The sequence below is a fragment of the Bos taurus genome, chromosome 29 (genome assembly GCF_002263795.3).
Source record: "Bos taurus isolate L1 Dominette 01449 registration number 42190680 breed Hereford chromosome 29, ARS-UCD2.0, whole genome shotgun sequence".
Classification (NCBI taxonomy): Eukaryota; Metazoa; Chordata; class Mammalia; order Artiodactyla; family Bovidae; genus Bos; species Bos taurus.
Window position 1 is genome coordinate 24,113,577 of NC_037356.1, and position 22,480 is coordinate 24,136,056.

Genomic DNA, 22,480 nt, shown 5'->3' on the forward strand with positions numbered 1-22,480 from the left:
CTTGAAGTTCAGGTACGTGCCGTCCAAAGCAATTTCCAATATAAATACCACTGCCATTTCTTTTTAGCAGCCAGTGTCAGATTACCCCAGACACAAATAACAGGATTTACTCCTGCAATACTGTGTTCTCTGAATAGTGAAAAACAAAAGCCCAGAGAATCAGCCTTTTCATCTCTCTCAGCACCATTTGACAATTTCCTCTTTTCCGACCATGTGATTATATTTTTCCAAAGGCCTTATCAGAGAATCCATTTGAGCAGAGGCTAATGTCACCACTCGATAATGTAACTGTAATTGGAGGGGATTTCATCTGTATTCCACATGAGCTGGACCTGTGGGCCGAGGTGAATGGAAGAGGAGGTCCTGTGGGCTTGGCTTTGAAGGATAATCTGTGGGGTCCCGTCCTCCCGTCAGCTGTGCTTCTCATTAACCATGCAGGAGACACGGGTGGGCATACACAGCCCTCTCAGAGACCTATGCGCTCCATCCTCAAAGCCTTCAGCTTCCCCCAGTTTCCACTTAAAGCTCCTGGCATATCACAGAGACAACAAGAACCGCACCCTTTGTCCCCAGCCCCATGCATGGCACAGTACAGTCTACATGACATTTTCACGCTGTGTGTTCCTCCTCGGAGAGATAGAAGCAATTATTCTTGTCACCCTGCTTTTATTGATGAGAAACCTAGGACTCAAAAAGGTTAAGAAACTTGTGCAAGGACCCACAGCTAGGAAGCAGTAAAGTCAGAGAGTGATCTGGCATTTCCAACTTTGAACCTGTAACAGTAAGGATCCTGGTGGGAAACAGTCACCCTACTGAGATTTGGTCATTTGAAAAGACAATCAATTAAAGGGGTTATTTGCAGGACAAGCAGGGAGTAGATAAACCACAAGAGATGGTACCAGAGAGAATGTAAATACAGAACGGGATTCAGGAGCTCTTGCCTTTTGAGGCATAAAGGGGCCAGGAACTCAAAAAGGGTCGCTTGATAGGGCCTGTGGCTTTCAGTCAAAAGGGAACCCAGTCCAATGTGACCCCATAGAGAAACAGCTAGGAGAGTAGAAAGCCTCACCTCCCTCCATCCGACTTCCGGCCTATTCTTTCTACTGATGAAATTCAAAAAGAAAGAGAGATGGCAACAGAGTTCCCAAATGCAGTCCACAGAGGTCAGCCTGCTAGGAGACAGAGTGGAGCAGAGAGGGGAGAGATGTTTCTGGAGAGGCAGATGGAAGATAGCCAGCCCAGACCCCAAGGCTTCTTCCACCATCCCAGGTTATCTCCCCCTTGCAGGGCTACTGGAGCCAACACCAAAGCACAGTCACTTCTGATGCAGGCAACATCTGGGTCAGCCCCCAGGATGGCCTATGCTGCAAATATACAGTCACCTTTTTCACATGATACTTTGCAAGGATGAGATTTAGGGCAAGGCTTGGTCACATAATGCATATGTTGAACAGCTCTGTGATATGCTCAAAGTTGTCACAATGCTCTTCACTGAAGGGAATCCAGGTTGCCTCCAGGTGAAGCCTTGAACCCACCTGTAGACGTCGAGTCCATTGCTGCACCACTCTAACTCCAGAGAGTAAGCAACAACCCCCTCCTCCCTCCCAACCCAAGTGGGCCTGGATCCTACTTGTAGTTAAATATAGCAGAAAAGAGAAGATCAAGCTATGGGAAGGAGTCAACATCAAGAAATCAGAAAACCCAAGTATGGAGTGCAGAAAGGGCTGTCCTGCCAGGGAGGATGCTGGCGATTGGCAGTCAGGGGAACCATGACATTCTGAGGTCAGTCAACAGAGAAGAAATCCAAATAAGTTGCCAAACTGATCATGTAAAGCAGCAGGCATCAAAAGTCAGGGATAGGCAGGCCAAGAAGATGAGGGATGAGAATGTGAGGTAAGAGTAAGAGGGAAGACAGGCCTGGGAAAAAGCTGCCATAAGGAACCGGCTCAGATGCACCTGCACAGAACTTCTTGTGGAAAGGGCAGCTGTGTTTAAAGGGCCCGAGAGGGCAGCAGCAACAGACAGAGGCCAGGTTTCCCAAAGTAAAGATGTAACAGGAGCTACCCAGCCTACAGCTTTCATGGGCTCTGGAGACAGAAGCCAGGCCAGCCTCTCGAATGGACTCATATCCTACCTCCTGTTAGAGCATGGCCTTGAAGATTCCCTGATGGCAGGATCATCCATATATATAAATGATTCCTGGTTAACCAGCTACTCCTATTATCTCCTTGTATCTGTCCTCCTGTTCATGTCGGTTCTGCCCAGATGTGGAAAACCATTATCATTATGGAACCAAGTATCAGCAGCATCACGGCAGCATTTATTGAACAATTTGAAGGCAATGGCAACCCACTCCAGTACTCTTGCCTGGAAAATCCCATGGACGGAGGAGCCTGGTAGGCTGCAGTCCATGGAGTCGCTAAGAGTCAGACACGACTGAGCGACTTCACTTTCACTTTTCACTTTCCTGCATCGGAGAAGGAAATGGCAACCCACTCCAGTGTTCTTGCCTGGAGAATCCCAGGGACAGGGGGAGCCTGGTGGGCTGCCATCTATGGGGTCGCACAGAGTCGGACACGACTGAAGAGACAGCAGCAGCAGCAGAGCATGCAGGTAAATACCGTTCCTCACACTGCCAAGGGACAGAGCTGCCCAGACTAATCTACAGCACTCATTCTTCTTAAGTATGTTCCTGCTACACACCAGTGGTGCATCAGGCTTTACTCTATTGAATGAAAAAGCAAATTAAAGATAAATACATACAGTGCTGTCTTACTATTGAAAACAACATGTTTGCATATGCAAAGAAAATTTTAGAGAAGAGAAATAAAATGTAATAATGATGACTTCTGTGCAAAGGAGTTAGGGACAGGGTGATTGGTATCACATGGTTTGGAACAGTTTGTATTTTCATTTTTTATAAGTTATCCAGTATTTTGTTACATATTATGTCACTTATATGGGGAAGGCTTTTAATAAATTTATTAGTTATTTCATTATATAAAATGAACCTATACTGCAAGAATTTTCACCCCAAACTCCACAATTATTGCTTGGAATTGTGTTCCCACATTTCTTCTTGTTATACTTTTTGTTTTTAATTTTGTGTAATATGTGAATCATACATAATTTAAGAAAATTAAAGAAAAAATGTATCCATTGAATTTCACAATAAGGCTATACCAAAACAGCCTGGGACTCTCATGGAATCCTGCCCAAAGGGCTTACTGAATGGGCTTGATGGGAGATCCTATTGTGAGCTTCGGCTATAGTTTGAAGAAACAGACCCACAGAATTGGATGATGCTGATATGTCCACAGACCAGAAAACGGTACCCCACTGTGTTTTCTCTCCAACAGAGAGGGCACATTCCCCTTAATCCTATCAGTGATCAGTTTATGTTTGTGCCCCATGGGTAAGTTACCTCTACTCTCCCGCGCCTGCCAGAGCTCCTGCAGACATAGGAGACATGTAAGTCCAACTTGCAAGTGGGGCACAGCTCACCCTGTGCTGTGAATCAGACCAGGAAATCACCGGAAGTCTTCTACAGATTAACTGCCTTCCTCCAGAAAAGAATCCACAGAAGTTCAAAGCAGAAATGCCAGGGTAACTTTATCTTCGTCTTTCCCCAGGCCTGATATTTACAAATCACATTGAAATTTACAACACCTATTATGTGACAGCTCTACGATATACAGTGGTGATGCAAGGGTGAGCTCTCGAGGGGGGTCTGCAGCCTGTGAGAAAGACAGACGTCAATCAAATGATCAAAAACCACTCTGCAGAGAAACAGTTTATGATGGAATAGTAAAACACAAGAAACTTCTTTCTCTTGTCCTGAAAATTAAGGGTAAGTAGACATGAATTTGATTTTCAAGAAATGGCATATACAGAAATCCTGAGGCTTCAAAGAATATGGTAATTAAAGAACTAAAAGAATGTAGTGTAAGAAGAAATTGAAGAAGGAAACATGGGCTAGACTATGCAAAAAAAAAAATTTTAAGCTATATTAAGGATAGTGACCTTTAGCCTTAAGCTTATAGGAGGCCATTAAATGAGCTTATGTGGGTGCTGGAGTGGGAAGGGAATATGTGATCTGGTTTACAGTGTGAAGTCTTTATGTATTGCCCTAATGTCCATGAAAGATTGCTGCCTGTGAAAAAGACTCATAATTCAGCATGCTCACCTACTTCCTAGGCCTTGCTCTTATTAGCTCCTGCAGGCTCTAGTACATATCTAATTAGATACCAACAAAAGAAGCAATAACAACAAATGCCCTCCTAAGTGGGGGTCAGCCACCGCCCAACCCTTTATTTCACCACCAGTAGTTTCTTTTTTTTTTTTTTTTTTTTTTATTTTATTTTTTTTTTTCCTCTAATTTTATTTTATTTTTAAACTTTACATAATTGTATTAGTTTTGCCAAATATCAAAATGAATCCGCCACAGGTATACATGTGTTCCCCATCCCGAACCCTCCTCCCTCCTCCCTCCCCATACCATCCCTCTGGGCCGTCCCAGTGCACCAGCCCCAAGCATCCAGCATCATGCATCGAATCTGGACTGGCAACTCGTTTCCTACATGATATTTTACATGTTTCATTGCCATTCTCCCAAATCTTCCCACCCTCTCCCTCTCCCACAGAGTCCATAAGACTGTTCTATACATCAGTGTCTCTTTTGCTGTCTCGTACACCGGGTTATTGTTACCATCTTTCTAAATTCCATATATATGCGTTAGTATACTGTATTTATGTTTTTCCTTCTGGCTTACATCACTCTGTATAATAGGCTCCAGTTTCATCCACCTCATTAGAACTGATTCAAATGTATTCTTTTTAATGGCTGAGTAATACTCCATTGTGTATATGTACCACAGCTTTCTTATCCATTCATCTGCTGATGGACATCTAGGTTGCTTCCATGTCTTGGCTATTATAAACAGTGCTGCGATGAACATTGGGGTACACGTGTCTCTTTCCCTTCTGGTTTTCTCAGTGTGTATGCCCAGCAGTGGGATTGCTGGATCATAAGGCAGTTCTATTTCCAGTTTTTTAAGGAATCTCCACACTGTTCTCCATAGTGGCTGTACTAGTTTGCATTCCCACCAACAGTGTAAGAGGGTTCCCTTTTCTCCACACCCTCTCCAGCATTTATTATTTGTAGACTTTTGGATCGCAGCCATTCTGACTGGTGTGAAATGGTACCTCATAGTGGTTTTGATTTGCATTTCTCTGATAATGAGTGATGTCACCAGTAGTTTCTAATGAGACCTTGTGATTGCAAAGTCACCTTAAAGAACACAGAGAGTTTATCACCTTGAAATAGCAAATATCAAAATTTATATCGGAACAGTGTAAAACCACCCATGTAACACTGGAGACTAGGGTAATGTTTCTATTCCACATTTGAAGAAATGGCTGAATGGCTCATTTGCGGTCAGTCATGATTTAAGATTAGGTCCTTGGCCATTGCACATCAGTATGGAGACACATGCAAAGCATACAAATCATATAGGGATGATGGGTCATTCAAAGCCCTAACCCCATATTATCTCTGTGGGATTGAAGTCATGAACCTGTCTATCAATACTAGATTCCGGGAAGGGAGAGTCTTTAAATCTAAAAAGGTGATGTGAAATTATCTATAGAGTCCAAAGACCAACAGTGGTTGGAATTTGTAACAAGGTCAATTTTGGCCCAACAAGGTCCTTGGAGGTACCAGCCTCCACAGTCTGAGAAAGTAATACATGGAATTTGGCCTTTGTTGGTGTCAGTTTATAAGCAGGATAAATTATACTTATTCCATGAGAAGTTAGAAGTGATATCTTGTCACATGGGGTTGTTAAAAAGATGGAGGAAGAGAAGAGGGAACAAAGTGGAGGGGATTGGTGAAGAATAATCTCCTTGAAAAAGAAATAAGGAAAGACCTCTGGACTCTGGCTTCCATTTGTCACTGACTAACTATAAGCTCCTGGACAAGTCATGTCTATCCTCAGTACCTCCAAAGTCTCCACCTATAAGATGCAAGAACATCCACCTCAGAGTGCTTTTACCAAAAAAAAAAAAAACATCGAGGGAATATATAGATCCCTTTAAAAAAAAATTTTTTTTTAAGGTCCAAAACATTAACCTTCAACTCAACAATGACTGAGCAAAAAGTCTGAGTTTTTTGCAGCATGGTGCTAGGTCTTTGAGGCCAAAATGTCAAAGAATTCAAGAAACTGAAATCATAGATTACTCAGCTCCCTCCTTGCTTGTGCTTCAAAGACAGCACCAACCTGGAGAACACTGAATAACTGAATGAGCTGTGCTGGGGACACACCAGGATGAGCTATAGCTGTTTACCTCTCCTGGAAATGAAATTCCCTTCTGGGTAATACAGGTATTCTGAGTATCCCAAAGAAGCCCACTGAGACCTCCAACTCCAAGCCTGTAAGTTCCTATGTGTGAAATTTGATGTCAGGAAAGTGATACCCTCATACCGACAGACTAGTGACTAAAGATGCAGGAGGACCTTCCTGAGAAAGAGTTAGAGATGGCATCACACAGACCCTTTATGGAAAAGGGAAATTATTTCCACTCTAACTGCCCAGGAAAACCCTCAGGTGAAGGCCCAGACACATTAACCAGCTGGCTGAGGGGTTCTGTAGCTCTTACTGGAGACACACTCACAAGAAGTTAAGAGGGATGAGCCGAGGGCAAGAGTTAATTGAATTAAAGGGGTTAGAGCAGGGAAAAACATTCACAAGAACCTTTTCCTTCCAAGCCTCCTCATCCCCACGCCCCATCTCCACCATACCCCCTACAAGAAAAGCAGCCGAACAGGTTCAGCTATAAATCTGTTTCCTTGCATCCAGCCACTCTGGCTGCTATTATTTATAACATTAATTTAATTAAAGTTCCCAGAGAGATACATGAATTACTTTCCAGTACTATAGAAAATCAGTTCTTTTCAATGACAACATCAGTACCCCTGCTCTAACTAGAAAACTAATGTAGTATTTGGATTTCTTTTTCTTTTTCAATTAAAAAGTCCTCATGGCTCATGCATTTTTTATTCCCCAGTGTTCCTTTCCAACAAGTGAAGCAGAAAAGGAACAGAGACACCTAATATATAAATGTACATTTTTTAAGAAATTGAGTTCCATCATATATATTATTCTGGTTTGAGTTTTTATTTTCTCTTGCTGCTTTCCTTTTTAAGGAATAACCATACGTATCCATTATCAAGGACAGAGTAGAACTGTAACAATAAAGATGCAAGCTTTGATATTTTCTCCTACCAAAACACATTATATCTCCTGTAGCCTATTTCCCCCCTTCCATTCATCCTGTATAAACCGATGTCCATGCATTAAATCACAACTCAAGATGTGTCTGAAGGCATATAGATGAAATCACTAAGTTGGAAACGAAGTCTTATTTTCCCTTCTATTTTAATACATCTTAGGTCCTGTGTATGCAATAATGTACCTTCCTGTTAATCTACTCATGGCCTCAGGTAGCCAACAAGCCACCAGATAAAGAGAAGATTCTACTGTATTTCTTTTTAGTCCTTTCCATTTGTAATTCTGAAAGCCCAAGAATGCAGATAGATGGGGAAATGCAGGCCTCTCTCATCATCCACTTCAGTTAATCCTTTTACCTCCTACCTCTCTGCCACTGAGGCCACTGTTGACCAAAAGCATATTTAAACCCACCAGGCAACAAGAGAAAAAAGACAAAGATTTTTGAAAAGACAAAATTAGAAATGGGTTTGCTACTGATGGCATTAGAAGATTGGGCAGAGTTAAGCTTGGAATCCACCTAACGAAGTTGGAATAAATAAGCTGCAGGGTACAAAGTATGAATACAAGTGTGTGGGTCTCAGCCAGAATGAGACATCCAACACGGTCATGTCTGAGCACCTTAACAATTAAGCAGCCACTTTCTACTAAGCTGAAAATGAAAGTGTTAGTCACTCAGCCATGTCCAACTCTGTGTGACCCCATGGACTGTAGCCCAACAGGCTCTTCTGTCCATGGAATTCTTCAGGCAAGAATACTAGAGTGGATTGCCATTTCCTTCTCCAGGGAACCTTCCCAACCCAGGGATTGAACCCAGGTCTCCTGCATTCCAGGCAGATTCTTTACCAACTGAGCCACCAGGGAAGACCTTTAACTTTGTTGAATAATCTACAATTTGGAATGTATTACATTGGCTACCTAGACCTTTAGATTCATTATCTCCCATTATTTAAGTGCCTATGGTTTGGCAGCAACAAAGGCTTTTTTCCCTTCAGTATTCAGAGGATGTGTTTTGTTTTTTGTGTGTTTTTTTTTTTTTTTTTTTTTTGAACAGTACAACTATCCATCATCCTCTGGCTACACTACACTGCTTTATCTTGTAGGTTACCAAGCTACCAGGCCTCCACAGCCAGGATAGCCTATATACCCCCAAAAAGGCTGTCCACTGTCACATGTCTGGATCGGAAGATGTCTGAAAGAAATAAAGAGCACAAGGTGGAGAGAATAAGATGTGAACATTCCTTCAGTTCAGTTCAGTCGCTCAGTCATGTCCGACTCTTTTGCGACCCCATGAATCTCAGCACACCAGGCCTCCCTGTCCATCACCAACTCCCAGAGTTCACTCAGACTCACGTCCACCGAGTCAGTGATGCCATCCAGCCATCTCATCCTCTGTCATCCCCTTCTCCTCCTGCCCCCAATTCCTCCCAGCATCAGAGTCTTTTCCAGTGAGTCAGCTCTTCGCATGAGGTGACCAAAGTACTGGAGTTTCAGCTTTAGCATCATTCCTTCCAAAGCAATCCCAGGGCTGAGCTTCTTCAGGATGAACTGGTTGGATTTCCATATCCAAAACTGCATATTCAGCATCTACTCTAGCAAGAAGGAAGGCAAGCGAAGGTGGGGGTGGGGGGTGGAAAAAAAAGACTGGGTATCTAGGGTAAGTAGCCTTTCTTCACCAGCAGCATGCCGCACTGTCAACACACACATCAACTGAGATGACTGCAAGCTGCCTGCTGGTCTACCGCAGAAGCAGCCCTGTGAAGATGGCAAGCTCGGTTGCTCTCCAGGGTCCTGAAGGCAAAAAAAAAAAAAAAATGCATACTCTAAGTATTGTAATGAGATATGCCTGGAAGAGTAGAGGTGGAAGGAGATTCAGAAATCTAGTCCTAGCCCCTCATTTTATTTCTAGGAGCTAAGACCCAGGGACAGTAAATGAATTTCCCAGGGTCATACAAATTTAACACTTTCTGGTAGCTCTAGTTTTTAGTTCAGAATGCGTTTGTGATAAAAAGCCAGATTTTCAAAGTAGAGATACAAGTAGTATCTATTATGTTTGGGAAAGCCAGGAAATTATAAGACAGTGGTTTCCTCATTCCGTAAAACTGCACCTGTACATCTTCTCCTAAAAGCTGTGATCATTTTGGCTCATGGTTTGAGAATGGGGGAAGTAAATCTTTGAATCTCCTCTCTCACAGAAGTAAAAAGGAAAGGGGCCATGCCACATTCTCAAAGCCCTGCCAGGATCAAGGAAACATCGTATCACATTGGAGGGGATGTTCTCCTTCCCATTCAGCCTCAATTATATATTTTTTAAGAGACTCTGCAGTTACTTACTTTTACAGGGACTCTGTTGGCATAAAAATCATTTATGATTGTGTTGTACTACCAACCATGGAAATAAAAGACAAACTATCGGAGAACCATGCCTAGGATTTGGCAGTTAGAATAATTTCAGGGACCTGATGGACCTCAAACCCTACACTGCACCATGGATTCACATTATGCACCAGGTCCTCCTCCATGAGACATGGATCTTCACACAAAAAATCTTCACTTTTTGTATAAGTGAAGATTTAATTAAATTGCTTTCATTTCCAGTATGACACTGAAACATCTTTGCTACATGATGACATATGTTTATAGTACTTCATGATTTTGTGTGTTCATAGAGTAGCTTGAAATTTTCTGAGGATTTTGCACACACTGTCTTGCTATATTCCTATAACCAGTATATGGTAGAAGAGTTACTATTACTCCCATTTTACAGATATAAGCACAGATTCTGACAGAGAGGAAGGATTGGAGATGAGAGGACAGGAGGAATCTTCAAAGAGTCTAAGACACAGATTTCCTGATTTCATACTCATTGCACATTAAGTCACATTTTATAAGTGGCAAAAGCAAGACAGAGGTCCAGCATTCATTACAGGTTTCAGATAACCCAGATAACATGTGCCTGGTCACCTAAGAACAGTTCTTCTTTCCCTGTCATCCCCTCTGTCATATTTCCTTCTCCATCTCTTCCTGCAGGCTGTCTCTCACTGCAAACTTGATCCACTCACTAATACACAGTCTTTTATCACTGGCACTCTGACTGGCTTTGTCATGCTCACAAGATGAACCTCATTCCAAATCGGATTCTCATGTAACTTACACAGAATCAAATCACAGTGGCAAAACTGTAAAGCTGCAGAGAGTGTCATGCATTTTTACCTGGGATGGTAAGAAACTGAGAAGCTACTCCATGTCACCAGGAGCTCTTCCTTCTGTGGTCTCCCAGACCTGACGGTCTCTACTAGGAAACCAGAATCCATCAGGTACTGCCTTACAACATTCCTTGTACTGTTGCCTTTTCAGTTCAGTTCAGTCACTCAGTCGTGTCTGACTCTTTGCAACACATGGACTGCAGCAAGCCAGGCCTCCCTGTCCAACACCAACTCCTGGAGTTTACCCAAACTCATGTCCATTGAGTCGGTGATGCCATCCAGCCATCTCATCCTCTGTCGTCCCCTTCTCCTCCTGCCCTCAATCTCTCCCAGCATCAGGGTCTTTTCAAATGAGTCAGCTCTTTGCATCACTGTTGCCTTTTACTGTTAATTTAATTACATATGGGTTATATCCTATATTCTTTCCTTGCTTATCACTTCTCTTGGGATAGAAGATTGGGTGATGCTAGGTTAGCTGGACATCAGGCATATACTACATTCTCAGTTTTAATTTTGATGAGTTGTGTGCATGTGTTCCTGTTCATGAAGTAAATAATACATCAGTGTAGGAATCAGGAGATTGAGAATCTTGGCCTACCTCTTTTGGAAGTGGTGGTCTTTGATAGTCATCTCTTAATTTCTCCTTTACTCTAGTGCAAATGTTTGTCGAAAAGTCATTGCAGTACATTATACATGGCTTAACTACGTTAAGGAATGTTCGGCTTAACAACTTGCTTGTAAATACTTTAGGAGCTCTCTGGAAAGAAGATGCCATATCACCATATTTCATTATGAAAAACCTAGAGATATAAAGAAATGCTCATATCGTGAAGTTACTCTGAAATATTTGACAGAAACTTTGAATTACTGACTTGTTCAGTGATTTACAGTAAGTTTATTTTTCTGGGTCTGCAAGTTCTTCAAAATCAGTTGTATGGAAAAGCTGAATGTGCTCTGCGGTGAATCAATACCAAGCTTTAGAGGTAAAATCTAAATATGTTTGCTGTTTAGACTACAATCACTGAGTTAACTCTGTCAGAGTGACGACCAGGCTGCAGGTGTGTGTATTTATGTGCAGGCACTATGCCCACTTGCACAAGCTTGAACAAATGAGGTGAGAGTTCAGAGTTCCATTTCAATGGGACTGGGTAAGAGAGAAATTGTTCCAGTGGTGAAGCAAGAGGAGGCGGGATTGGAGTGAGGAGACCTGTGTATTGCAGAAAGTTCCTGCTGAAGCCTGGATGCGTGTACCATTTGAATGGAAAACACTTTTGAGTCCATTCCTCCACTGTCATTTCAAGACCAAGATGCTGGGAGTGACTATTTTCAGTTTTCTCTCTGCTTAGCTGCTATCATTAGTGTTTAAACAGGCTTCCATGAGAGTCCACAATTCTTCTAATATCCAAGGATTTGGGCCAGTCACTGTGGGGGTCCCTGGTGGCTTCAGAATTCAAAAGGACTGAATGAATAAGCCAAGGACTTCCTGATGGCAAGAACTCCTATTTCTTTGTATCCCCACAGCCCGGCAGAGAGTGTGCCCAGTACTTTAATTGGATAGATTGACTGAAAATTACAAGTTACCAAATAAAGAGAAGGAAAGAAAATCCCTTTTGTGGTAAAAGAACCCTTATGCACTGGATCCTAGATGTCAGAGGATTGTGGGCTTTGAGTGACTGTAACAGGCTGCAGGGTGAACTGAGAATGAAGTAGGGTATTCGGAGGAATGTGAGTTCAGGCCTCCTTCTCAGCTTTGTTGGCAACTCTTAATACAAAGGAAGCAAAAGAAAAACCTAAGGCAATGGAGATAATCAGGCTGGCCACCCAACTGAGTGGTTCCTTTAATGTTTCTAGCTTGAGGTAATCTGCTACCCACACTTTGGGAGTTTCTAAGTAGGCCCAGCTGAACAGCTGAAGCAGGAAGAAAAGTGTGTCTCAGTAACAGGCAGAAAGTGTTAGATTACCAACTGAAATAGCAGTCACTTTTCTTGTGACAATTTGTGTAATTAGGTCTGAAAAGGTTCTGTTTCTCAATTCTAAGAAAAGGAGAAATTTCTGCCACTTTCCAGTTCCTCAGAACAATGGAACTGCCTGGAAATCTCTCTCTGATTTCAAGTATTTTTAGGATTCCTGACATTTTTGTAGCTTCTCTCTCCTGGGAAGACTTCCTGGCATGGTTATGACTTTATCTTGGAAAGGACATGAATTTCAGAGGCAGGGAGCAGAGGTAGCCAGGCAAAGGTTAGGGAGTTATGTCCTGGTTCAGAGTTTTAGCTCCATGGTTATGTGATTGGAACTGAGTTCCTTACCATCTTGGAGCCTTTCTACTTCCAAATCCGTAAAAGCGGTCTAATGAAGTTGCCTCCACACCATATGGCTGCCCCAAGGACTAGTACACCTATCACACCTAGCACGTTACCTGGCCTATGGTACATGCCCAGTAGACAGAAGTCCCTTTCCTTGTGCCAAACCAATGGGTTGTGTAAGATTCCACATCTTGCCCCCCAACCCCAAAGATCAGCAATGTAAGATGCATGACAGGAAAATGCTAGAAGTACAGAACAAACTGCTCACGCTGAGTCTGGCTCTTTTCTTCCATCAAGTTCTAAGTCCAGTGCCAACAGTCCCTCATGTTGAGCTGAAGAGCCTAATGGTTAGAGCAGACACACAGACGTCAGACTCAGGTCCAAATTCTAGAGCTGCCTCTTAGCAGCAGAGGGTTACAAAAATAGAATGTAACCTCAGTTCCATCACTTTTAGATGAGAAAAAGAGCCAGAGTGATAAATTAATATATGTAAAGTACTAGCACAGTCACTAGCATAGTCAACACCCTAAAATGTTATCCATTGCATCACCATTTATCTTCTAGCCAGCACAGCTCTAGCAGGTGACAGGTTGAGAAAAATAAGGAAGCATAACTTTAAGGGCAAAAGGAATCAAAAAGGAAGAATCTCACACTGGTATGAAATGCATAGCTTAGAGAATAAAAAATCAGCCTTTCTGAAATTCACCCTCTGCAAGGGTGGCCTAGATAAGATGTAGTAGACCAGCATCTTGATAAATAGCCCAGAGGTTCTGCCATTTAAAAAAATCAGCCAGTGCTGGCTAGGAAGAAACTTTTGAAGAAGAAAAGTTTGTTCCACATACTAGACACTATCCTCACCTTAAACCTTTCCTCCTCCTCACTGGGGCTGTGCTTTTCAAGTACTTGGACTTCCAGGGTCCCTCACTTATTTATTGCAGCCCAGGCTATTCTCCAGTTTCTGCTCCCTCTTTTTTTTTTTTTTTCTCAAGGGAAAGCACAAATGCAGTTCCCCACTACCACAAATTATGCAGTCAAGTTTCCCACATTTGGGGAAACCGCAAGTACTCCCTCTATTTAAATCAGTGGTTTTCAAATGCCAGCCCATGCACCAAGGCTAACCTGCTTGTGTAAGAACTACCCAGAGAGTTTATGAAGAATACAGTTCCACACTCAGGGAATCTGATTCACCTGGTCAGAGATGGCCCCTGGTTATCCATAATTCTTAAGTATAGTCAGGTTTTATAATTGTTTCTAGACTTTTCCTACACCAAAATCAAAATTGACCTATCCCCTGGCCCAGTCATTCCCAGCTTCTCTTTCCCTAACCTATCTAAAAACCTCATTTGTCCTGGGTCCATGAATCATTAATTGGCACCAACTTTATGTTTTCCCTCCAAGATCTTAAATAAAGGAAAATAAGTTATGCTATGAATGAAAGTATAAAAAACAAACCACCAGAGAAGGGGACTAGTATTTAGAACCTCCTCAAATCAATTCTGTATAAATGCGGCTGACCCTAAAGCATACTGTGGGTTCCAGCTCTCCTGTTCTCTCCCTACTCTCATGGCAGAGAGGCCAGAATACATGACAAATCAAAGTCTGGAGACACCGGGTGACCACAGATGTGCAGAATAAATAATAATAACCGTAACAACCACCACCACCCCCAGGTACTGGGTGCCAAAGGCCAAGCACCACCCAAAGCACTTTATGCAAATCGTCTTACTTAACTTTCCCATCTGTGAATATGTGTAACAGTACATACAGTACTAGCAGTCCCAGTTTACAAATTACATTGAGATGCAAAGGAATTAATATGTCCAAATTCACACAGCTAACACGTGTCTGAGGATGGCAGAGGAGACAATTTCATAGGGACCAGAGCATTTGTAAAGGCAGGGAACCTTCAATTAGCACAAACTACCCACCCTGTCTTTCCTCTTCTCTAGAGAGAAGACTATTGGGAAATAAAAGATAAAACTTACACAAAGAGGAAGCAAATAATTGCAGAGCAAGAAAACAGCAGTGTCTCTGGGATGTTTCGGTTGGGAAGTACTGAACTAGGGCTTCAACGTTTCTTTCTTACCTGTGGTATAAAAGGATGCACAGGACCCTTCTTGTCTCCCATTTGAGCAACATATGGGTGGTGGGTAGGGTGAAACAGAAATGCTACCTGACACACCACCTTAGTTCTAGAGAATTGAAAGAGCCAGTGAGTTCCTGAAGGTAGAAATGGAACAAATGACTTTAGCTGGCTTCATCCAAGCTGCCCAGCCCAAGGTAAAAAGGAGCTACCTGTTTCTATGGAAATGTCATCCAGGCACACATTACATCTAGTTGAAGCCACGATTCTCCAGAAAATCCAGAAAGCACTTTAAATAGATAGATCAAGCTAGACCAAGACTCACTTCAAGATGGTGGAACTTCCCTTAAACCTGACACTAGCTTCTGTTCTCAGCCTTTCCAGGTCCTCTCCTAAGAGAGACTGCAGAGCCAGAGTAGCAAGCACACTGAAGTATCCCGTCATCAGAAATGCAGTCTGGAGGTGCTTTCTATTGGGTGCCAGAATGGAGGCTGTACTCAACATGCCTGTACTTTTTCCAGGGCCTAAAAGAACAAGTCCTGTGGCCAAAAAATCATTTAACTTTGGCAGTAATATTAATGAAGACCAACCATTCATGGCTACTTTGCATCACAAAAGATTCTCTATAAAAGGACTCAGATCACTATTCATTGACTTTCAGTGGGTTCTGGAGAAAGGAAAACATCCCCCTTCACCACGGTCATCCAGCTGTCCAGCCACATGTGAACTAATAGAGATCAATAGTGTCCTTTCTTCAGCTGGCTGTAAACCTCCCCCTAGGGACAGACATGGAGGAGGATATCTCCTTCCCACCCCAACCCACAGCATCCTATGAAACTCTCCCTTCCCCTTCTTGCCCCTTACACCCCCATCTTCAAAGTAGTCCTGCCACTCTCTGATAAACTGGAAGGCTCATCCCTCTGCATAGGATAAACGGCATCAATTCCGAAAGATTCCAAGAACAGCCCCTTTAAGAACAGCCCCTTTTCATTTGGAAAAAATATTTAAGCAAAGCTGTGCTTGATGAAGTGAAATAGAATTAGCCACTCCAGTAGCTCCGGCTTCTCAGATTCATTTGAAGGTAGACCAGCTCATTCGCTTCCAAGTGGAACGGACTCAACAACAATACATCGCAGTTAACCGTAATCACAGCTCCACGGAAATCCAGCCGGTGCCTAAAGGACACTGAGGTGTACTTAATGGTCCCGCATCTATAATCAACCTTTCATACATTTCTTCCTAATCGCTGCATATGGTTTCATTTTAATGAACTGTTTTCTTAGCATATTACAGTTGGTCATCCTGGGACACCTCAGTACTCTTGCCTGGAAAATCCCATGCATGGAAGAGCCTGGTGGGCTGCAGTCCATGGGGTCGCTAAGAGTCAGACACGACTGAGCGACTTCACTTTCACTTTTCACTTTCATGCATTGGAGAAGGAAATGGCAACCCACTCCAGTGTTCTTGCCTGGAGAATCCCAGGGGTGGGGGAGCCTGGTGGGCTGCCGTCTATGGGGTCGCACAGAGTAGGACACAACTGAAGTGACTTAGCAGCAGCAGCAGCAATGGCCCATTCAGTATGTTAAATGACTCCTAGGGTCCCTTGGTTTTTATTCCCCAGCAAGGCTTGGAGGGGATTGGTTTTTTCCCTTCCCCATTGATCGATTTCAAGGGCACAATCACAGAAGATCAAAGGCTAAGACATACCTGTTGCAGTCGATGTGGAGCAGGAGATGGGAGGCACTGACCGAGAGTGCAACCCTGTGCCACTGCCCGTCAGCCAGCCGGTACGGAAGCGCCTCTGTCCGGGGCCTCCCACTGTGTACGTAGTGATAGCGAATCTCATCCCTCAGACCACTGCTCTCCAGTTCAAAATAGCTGTGTGTAAAGAACAAAAATGTGTTTTTACTTCTGGTTATCGCAGCCATCATCAATCCTCGTGACTTCCTACCAGGATTCCCAGAACCTAAAATTAACTCAACATGACGCACAGAAACACAACCCACAGTTAATTGTACAACATGGAACCCAACTCACCTTCTGTCCAAGAGTCCTCACAGTGACAGCCTGAAGGCCCGATATGGTGACTGAAGATGCACTGTGAGTGACAGGTGACAAGCTAATCGGCAAAGCTCAGTGCAGTGTCACTTAAATATAATGCAGGTCTCCTTTCTATTGTCTACAAAACGCCATTCACATGGAATGGGTTTATCAATGTCTATTTTTATTACTGCCACTTCTACTTTTTCAAGAATTAAAGGAAAATACAAATCACGTGAACTATCAAGGATGGAAACAAACTATCACAGAAATTATGAATAAGTTTTTTTGTTGTTGTTTTTACTTCCCCCTGGACAAGACACTATAAGTGAACAATTGCTACATAACCAATAAGGAAGGAACGTTTGAAGCTACTCGCGTTATGTGTTAATATTTCCAAGTGTCATGGAATGAAACACGTGATTGACCTTTTCTTTTGGCAGATTGTTACCTTCTTTTTCTAGATCCGTGAAAAACTCAGCACCTCCTCTGCAGTCGGCACACTGGCCATAAAAGGAAGCAGGCAACGTTGGGACAGTCCTCAGTCACACACCAGGGCTGGCACTTTCATGGGGGCAGAACTATGCAGGTTCCTATGTGTCCCTTCTGAAATGTGTCACCGTGACCATCATCACCACAGGGTCCAATCTGACTGCCAGGCACTGGGCCTCTGACATATACTGTCTAATCCATCACTCACAAAAGCCTTGAAGACTGATACGATACCTTCTGAGGATCTTTAAAAAAAAAAAAAAAAAACACTGAGATTCTGGAATTAAGTAACATACCCAAGCCAGATTTTAAACTCAGAGCTAGATGTGACATTCCATGTACTATCCACCAGTGAGGCCTCATCTCAGAGGCACAGAGACAAGGTGGTCAAGATGGCCTCAACTGGCACTGTCTCCCAGCAGCTTATCCGCACAGGCAGTTCAAGAACTGCTTGCCTAAATAGGTAACCAGGTTCAATCTCAAGATGTGGAAGGACTTACTGCTTCTGCTCTAATCCACTGAGTTGGCCTGACCCCACCAGCCCAAGCACATTTAATCCAGAACATAAAATGCATCCTCCATGAGCACTGAGATGAATAGATCATGAATCTCAGCTTCTACTATCCATGACTTCCAAATCTCATATAAGAAAACAAATGTACATTTCTTGCTCATCGTTCACAGAGATCTTCCCAAGATCACACTGCAGGAAAAGCGAAGTCAAGACCAGCCTCTGACCCACCTCACGTGGACTATACAAAGAATTAGGCTCAAGATCATAAATAGAAAATGTTACATATACTATTGCAGCCATCTCCTGGGCCCAGGTACATACTTACTACTAGTAATATAATATATATATACTTTTAAGACTGTTAAGGAGGAAATCCCTTAACATACAAGACATTCATTTTAAGAGAATTCTCCAATTTTTTTCTAAGCACCCAGAATACTGGAAGAATCAAACAATCAGAGGACTTAAAAGGTCAGGAAAATCTTAGAGATTATCAGGTCATTCGTTAATTTACTCAGTGTGTCAGGGCTGAACACATATTGAAAAGCTAAGATAGGATTTAAAATACAGATCCTGTTCTAAGATTTCAGAAAATAGTGGGAAAAGAAAAGTATGCCCCTCCTCTCAAAAAAGCTAGAAATTGGCGAATGGGAAACAAAGGAAAGTCGAAGCTATCATTTCATGATTAAATATGGCATTCTAGAAATGGGCTTACATAAATATCTCATTTAATTTCTTCAAGCTGAGCACTATTATCACTATTTTACAGATGAGTTCACAGATGATCAGATATTAAAATACCTTGTCCAAGACCACACAGCTCCAGTACAGAAAAGCAGCATAACTTGGTACTTAAGACCTTACCAAGATTAACACATAAAAAGAACTCTTTAAATCACTTTACTTGGACCAACAAGCTACTCCTAGGGGAAGGAACATGACCTTTAAAGGACCTCAATCAATGACAATCAAAAATATTCACAATAACTTGGATCATAATAAACAAAGAAAAAATGAGGCATATATATTTAACCAGGTCTAATCATCATTGCCTCATTGAGCAACTGCTCAGTGTATTATAAACATATCTTTTAAAGATCATTTTGCAGTGAATTGAAGTAAGTGGGTACCTCGAGGTAATCACAAACATACAGTTAAAACAAATGTGCACTAATATTACGCAAATGGTTACTTGTGTCTTGGGACATCTGACAGCACCGTGCATATATACAAAAATTGCTGTATCTCAAACAACCCAGATGAAAGTCAGGATGCTATGTTTAAAAAAAAAAAAAAAAATTGTTAGAGTTCAAGACCATTTACACATGACAGTAATTCCCCAGCATTTCAAGCCTGCAGACAAGGCCAAATCTTGTGACCTAAGAATGCTCTTATGCTATTAAAAGGGGGAAATGAAAGTTATTAATAGATAACTGCAAAAGTGGTTCTAGAGATGACAAAGAAATCAGATAGCTAAGTGATACCTGGCTAAAACTGCTTCATGAATACTGAGAAGAGAAAAGGGCAGAACTTGCAGGCAGTAATCCTCTGCTAATACTGATGTGAGGCTTAGTCCTGAAAGGAGCATGGAGGAGGCAGTCATTTGGCCTGAGAGCACCTGACATTAGCCTACAGCGCAGACTGTAGATTTGTAGTAGAGCCTGCTTCTCCGGTGGCTCAGAGATGATAAAGAATCTGCCTGCAGTGCGGGAGACCTGGTTCAAAACCTGGGTCGGGAAGATCCCCTGGAGAAGGGAATGGCTACCCACTCCAGTATTCTTGCCTGGAAAATCCCATGCACAGAGGAGCCTGGTGGGCTACAGTGCATGGGGTTGCAAAGAGTTAGACACAACTAAGCGACTAACACACACACTTGTTACTCAAGTATGGTCCACTGACCTGCAGCATCATCATCTATGGTAATTCAGATTATGCGGCCCCAACCAAGACCCACTTGAATCAGAATCTACACTTTAATAAGACTCACAGATGATTCACGCACACATTAAAAGTTAAGCAGCACCATGGTTAAGTACACCAGGTGTTGCTTTATGCCCCGGGCAACTAATCATGGTCAAGAAGCAGAAGTCTGATGCTACGAGCAAGTGAATAAGAACCATGTGGTGCTTTCAGGGGAAGAGAGGATGCTGGAAGCAACAGTGAGTCAGTGTTCCGCGGACTCTCACCCCTATCAGTCCTCTCTTAAGCCCTCAAGTGCTTTTGGGTCTTCCTAGGAATTTGTGGGAAGGACCAGCTGTATAGGTGATAAAGTCACCAGTCAGATTTTGTCAGCAGCATTTCTCCCCTTAGCCTGGCACCTCAGCCAAGTGTTTTGCTCCAGTGAACTGTCCTGGCTCCCAGAAAAACTTGTTCATCCTTCAAATATTTGAAAACAGCAATGATATTCACTACAAAGCTTTCTCTTTTACACCAAGCATTCCCAGTTCAATCCTTTATACTTTTGCTCCCATCCAAAATAAAAGGCCTTCCTGGTCAAAGATGGGGTCACACCGTTCTTTTAAGATTCTTCCCCAACTTGGTCACCAGGCTTCGGGTATGGTAAAACGGATCAGCTTCCCCCATACAGATAGCATCCAGGAATAAAAATGTGCACTGTGCACAGCTGAGTGCCTCCTAACATTGACACTGACTTCCAGATACCTAACACAGCAAGTCCTTGGACTCAAAATTATTTTGAATCAAGTATTTTGACTCAAAATAACTATGAGGGTGAATCTTCCCTACCCTATATTTACATAGCTCGATTTTCTTCAACCTAAGTTCTTGCTTAAGTGCTAGGCTCTAGCCATAAACAGTGTGAATAATTCTTCAAAGCCTACCCTTAAGGGTTAGCAACAACCAATTACTATGAACTGAATTCAAATCTCACAAAACCGCCCAATCCCATGTTAGACTCATAAATAAAAGTCAGGAACAATAATTCCAAATAACATAGATAGGTTAAGATCAACCAATTATTTTCATTAAAATATTTGTCATTTTCCCAGTAACTTAAACCAGGGAACCCATTTCTTCAGAATATTAGGCAGACCAACAGGATAACTACATACCCTCAAAATGGTGAAGTGGTTATTGCTGGATGAGTGTGTTTTTTCCACACACTAGGATGAAAACAGCAGGGTTAATTTTTAAATGGTTCCAGCACTAAATCAATAGTAAAGACAAAAAGGTTTCAGGAAAAAGTCTTTTTTCCAGCAGCCACAAAGATGTATATTGACTGTTTGGAGAAATAACTCACACCCCAAAGAGCTCCAGAGTGAGTGCAGTACCAGCTTCCGCCCTATGGCCTCCATGTGCCCCTGAACCAACAAGTGCCTCCCAGAAGTCTCAGTGGGGAGGTCAAGGCAAAAATGGATGTGAGAAACAAGGCCACTCCATCCAATGTGTATCCCTGGCAGGATTATTGGGAGGAAAGGAGAAAAACCAGATAAGCCACTATCTTCTTTCTGTAATGGAAACAAATCATCACAGGTATAGAGAACACCTGGGCAGACCATTCTCCAAATCCTAAAAAATGCCAAAGAAGATTAAAAGAAACAAGTTTCCTAGCAATTTCCTAGCAATATCCTAGCATAATGCCTACAATGCCTAGGAAAAACATCTACTTCTGCTTTATTGACTATGCCAAAGACTGTATACCAAAGACTGTGTGGATCAAACAAACTCTGGAAAATTCTTAAAGAGATGAGAATACCAGACCACCTGACCTGCCTCCTGAGAAATCTGGATGCAGGTCTAGAAGCAATAGTTAGAACTGGACATGGAACAACAGACTGGTTTCAAATAGGAAAAGGAGTACGTCAAGGCTGTATATTGTCACCCTGCTTATTTAACTTATATGCACAGTACATCATGAGAAACGCTGGGATGGATGAAGCACAAGCTGGAATCAAGATTGCTGGGAGAAATATCAATAACCTCAGATATGCAGATGACACCACTCTTATGGCAGAAAGCAAAGAAGAACTAAACAGCCTCTTGATGAAAGTGAAAAAAGAGTGAAAAACTTGGCTTAAAACTCAACATTCAGAAAACTAAGATCATGGCAACTGGTCCCATCACTTCATGGCAAATAGACAGGGAAGCAATGAAACAGTGACAGACTTTATTTTTTTGAGGCTCCAAAATCACTGCAGATGGTGATTGCAGCCATGAAATTAAAAGACACTTGCTCCTTGGAAGAAAAGTTATGACCAACCTAGACAGCATATTCAAAAGCAGAGACATTACTTTGCCAACAAAGATCTGTCTAGTCAAAGCTATGGTTTTTCCAGTAGTCACGTATGGATGTGAGAATTGGACTATAAAGAAAACTGAGTGCTGGAGAATTGATGCTTTTGAACTGTGGTGTTGGAGAAGACTCTTGAGAGTCCCTTGGACTGCAAGGAGATACAACCAGTCCATCCTAAAGGAAATAAGTCCTGAATATTCATTGGAAGGACTGGTGCTGAAGCTCCAATACTTTGGCCACCTTGAGTCAGTCAAGAACTGATTCATTGGAAGAGATCCTGATGCTGGGAAAGATTGAAGGCAGG

The 22,480-nt window shown here is 42.4% G+C and overlaps 1 protein-coding gene across 2 annotated transcripts in view; it reads right to left on the bottom strand.

Annotated features, from left to right (window-relative positions):
• The window catches only part of NELL1 (neural EGFL like 1), a 1,045,899-nt gene that overhangs the window by 857,785 nt on the left and 165,634 nt on the right, over positions 1-22,480 (bottom strand). For both annotated transcript variants that reach the window (XM_024987478.2, XM_024987479.2), the window contains exon 4: positions 16,586-16,756. In XM_024987478.2, coding sequence (XP_024843246.1) covers positions 16,586-16,756 — 171 coding nt within the window. The remainder of the gene's footprint in view (positions 1-16,585; positions 16,757-22,480) is intronic.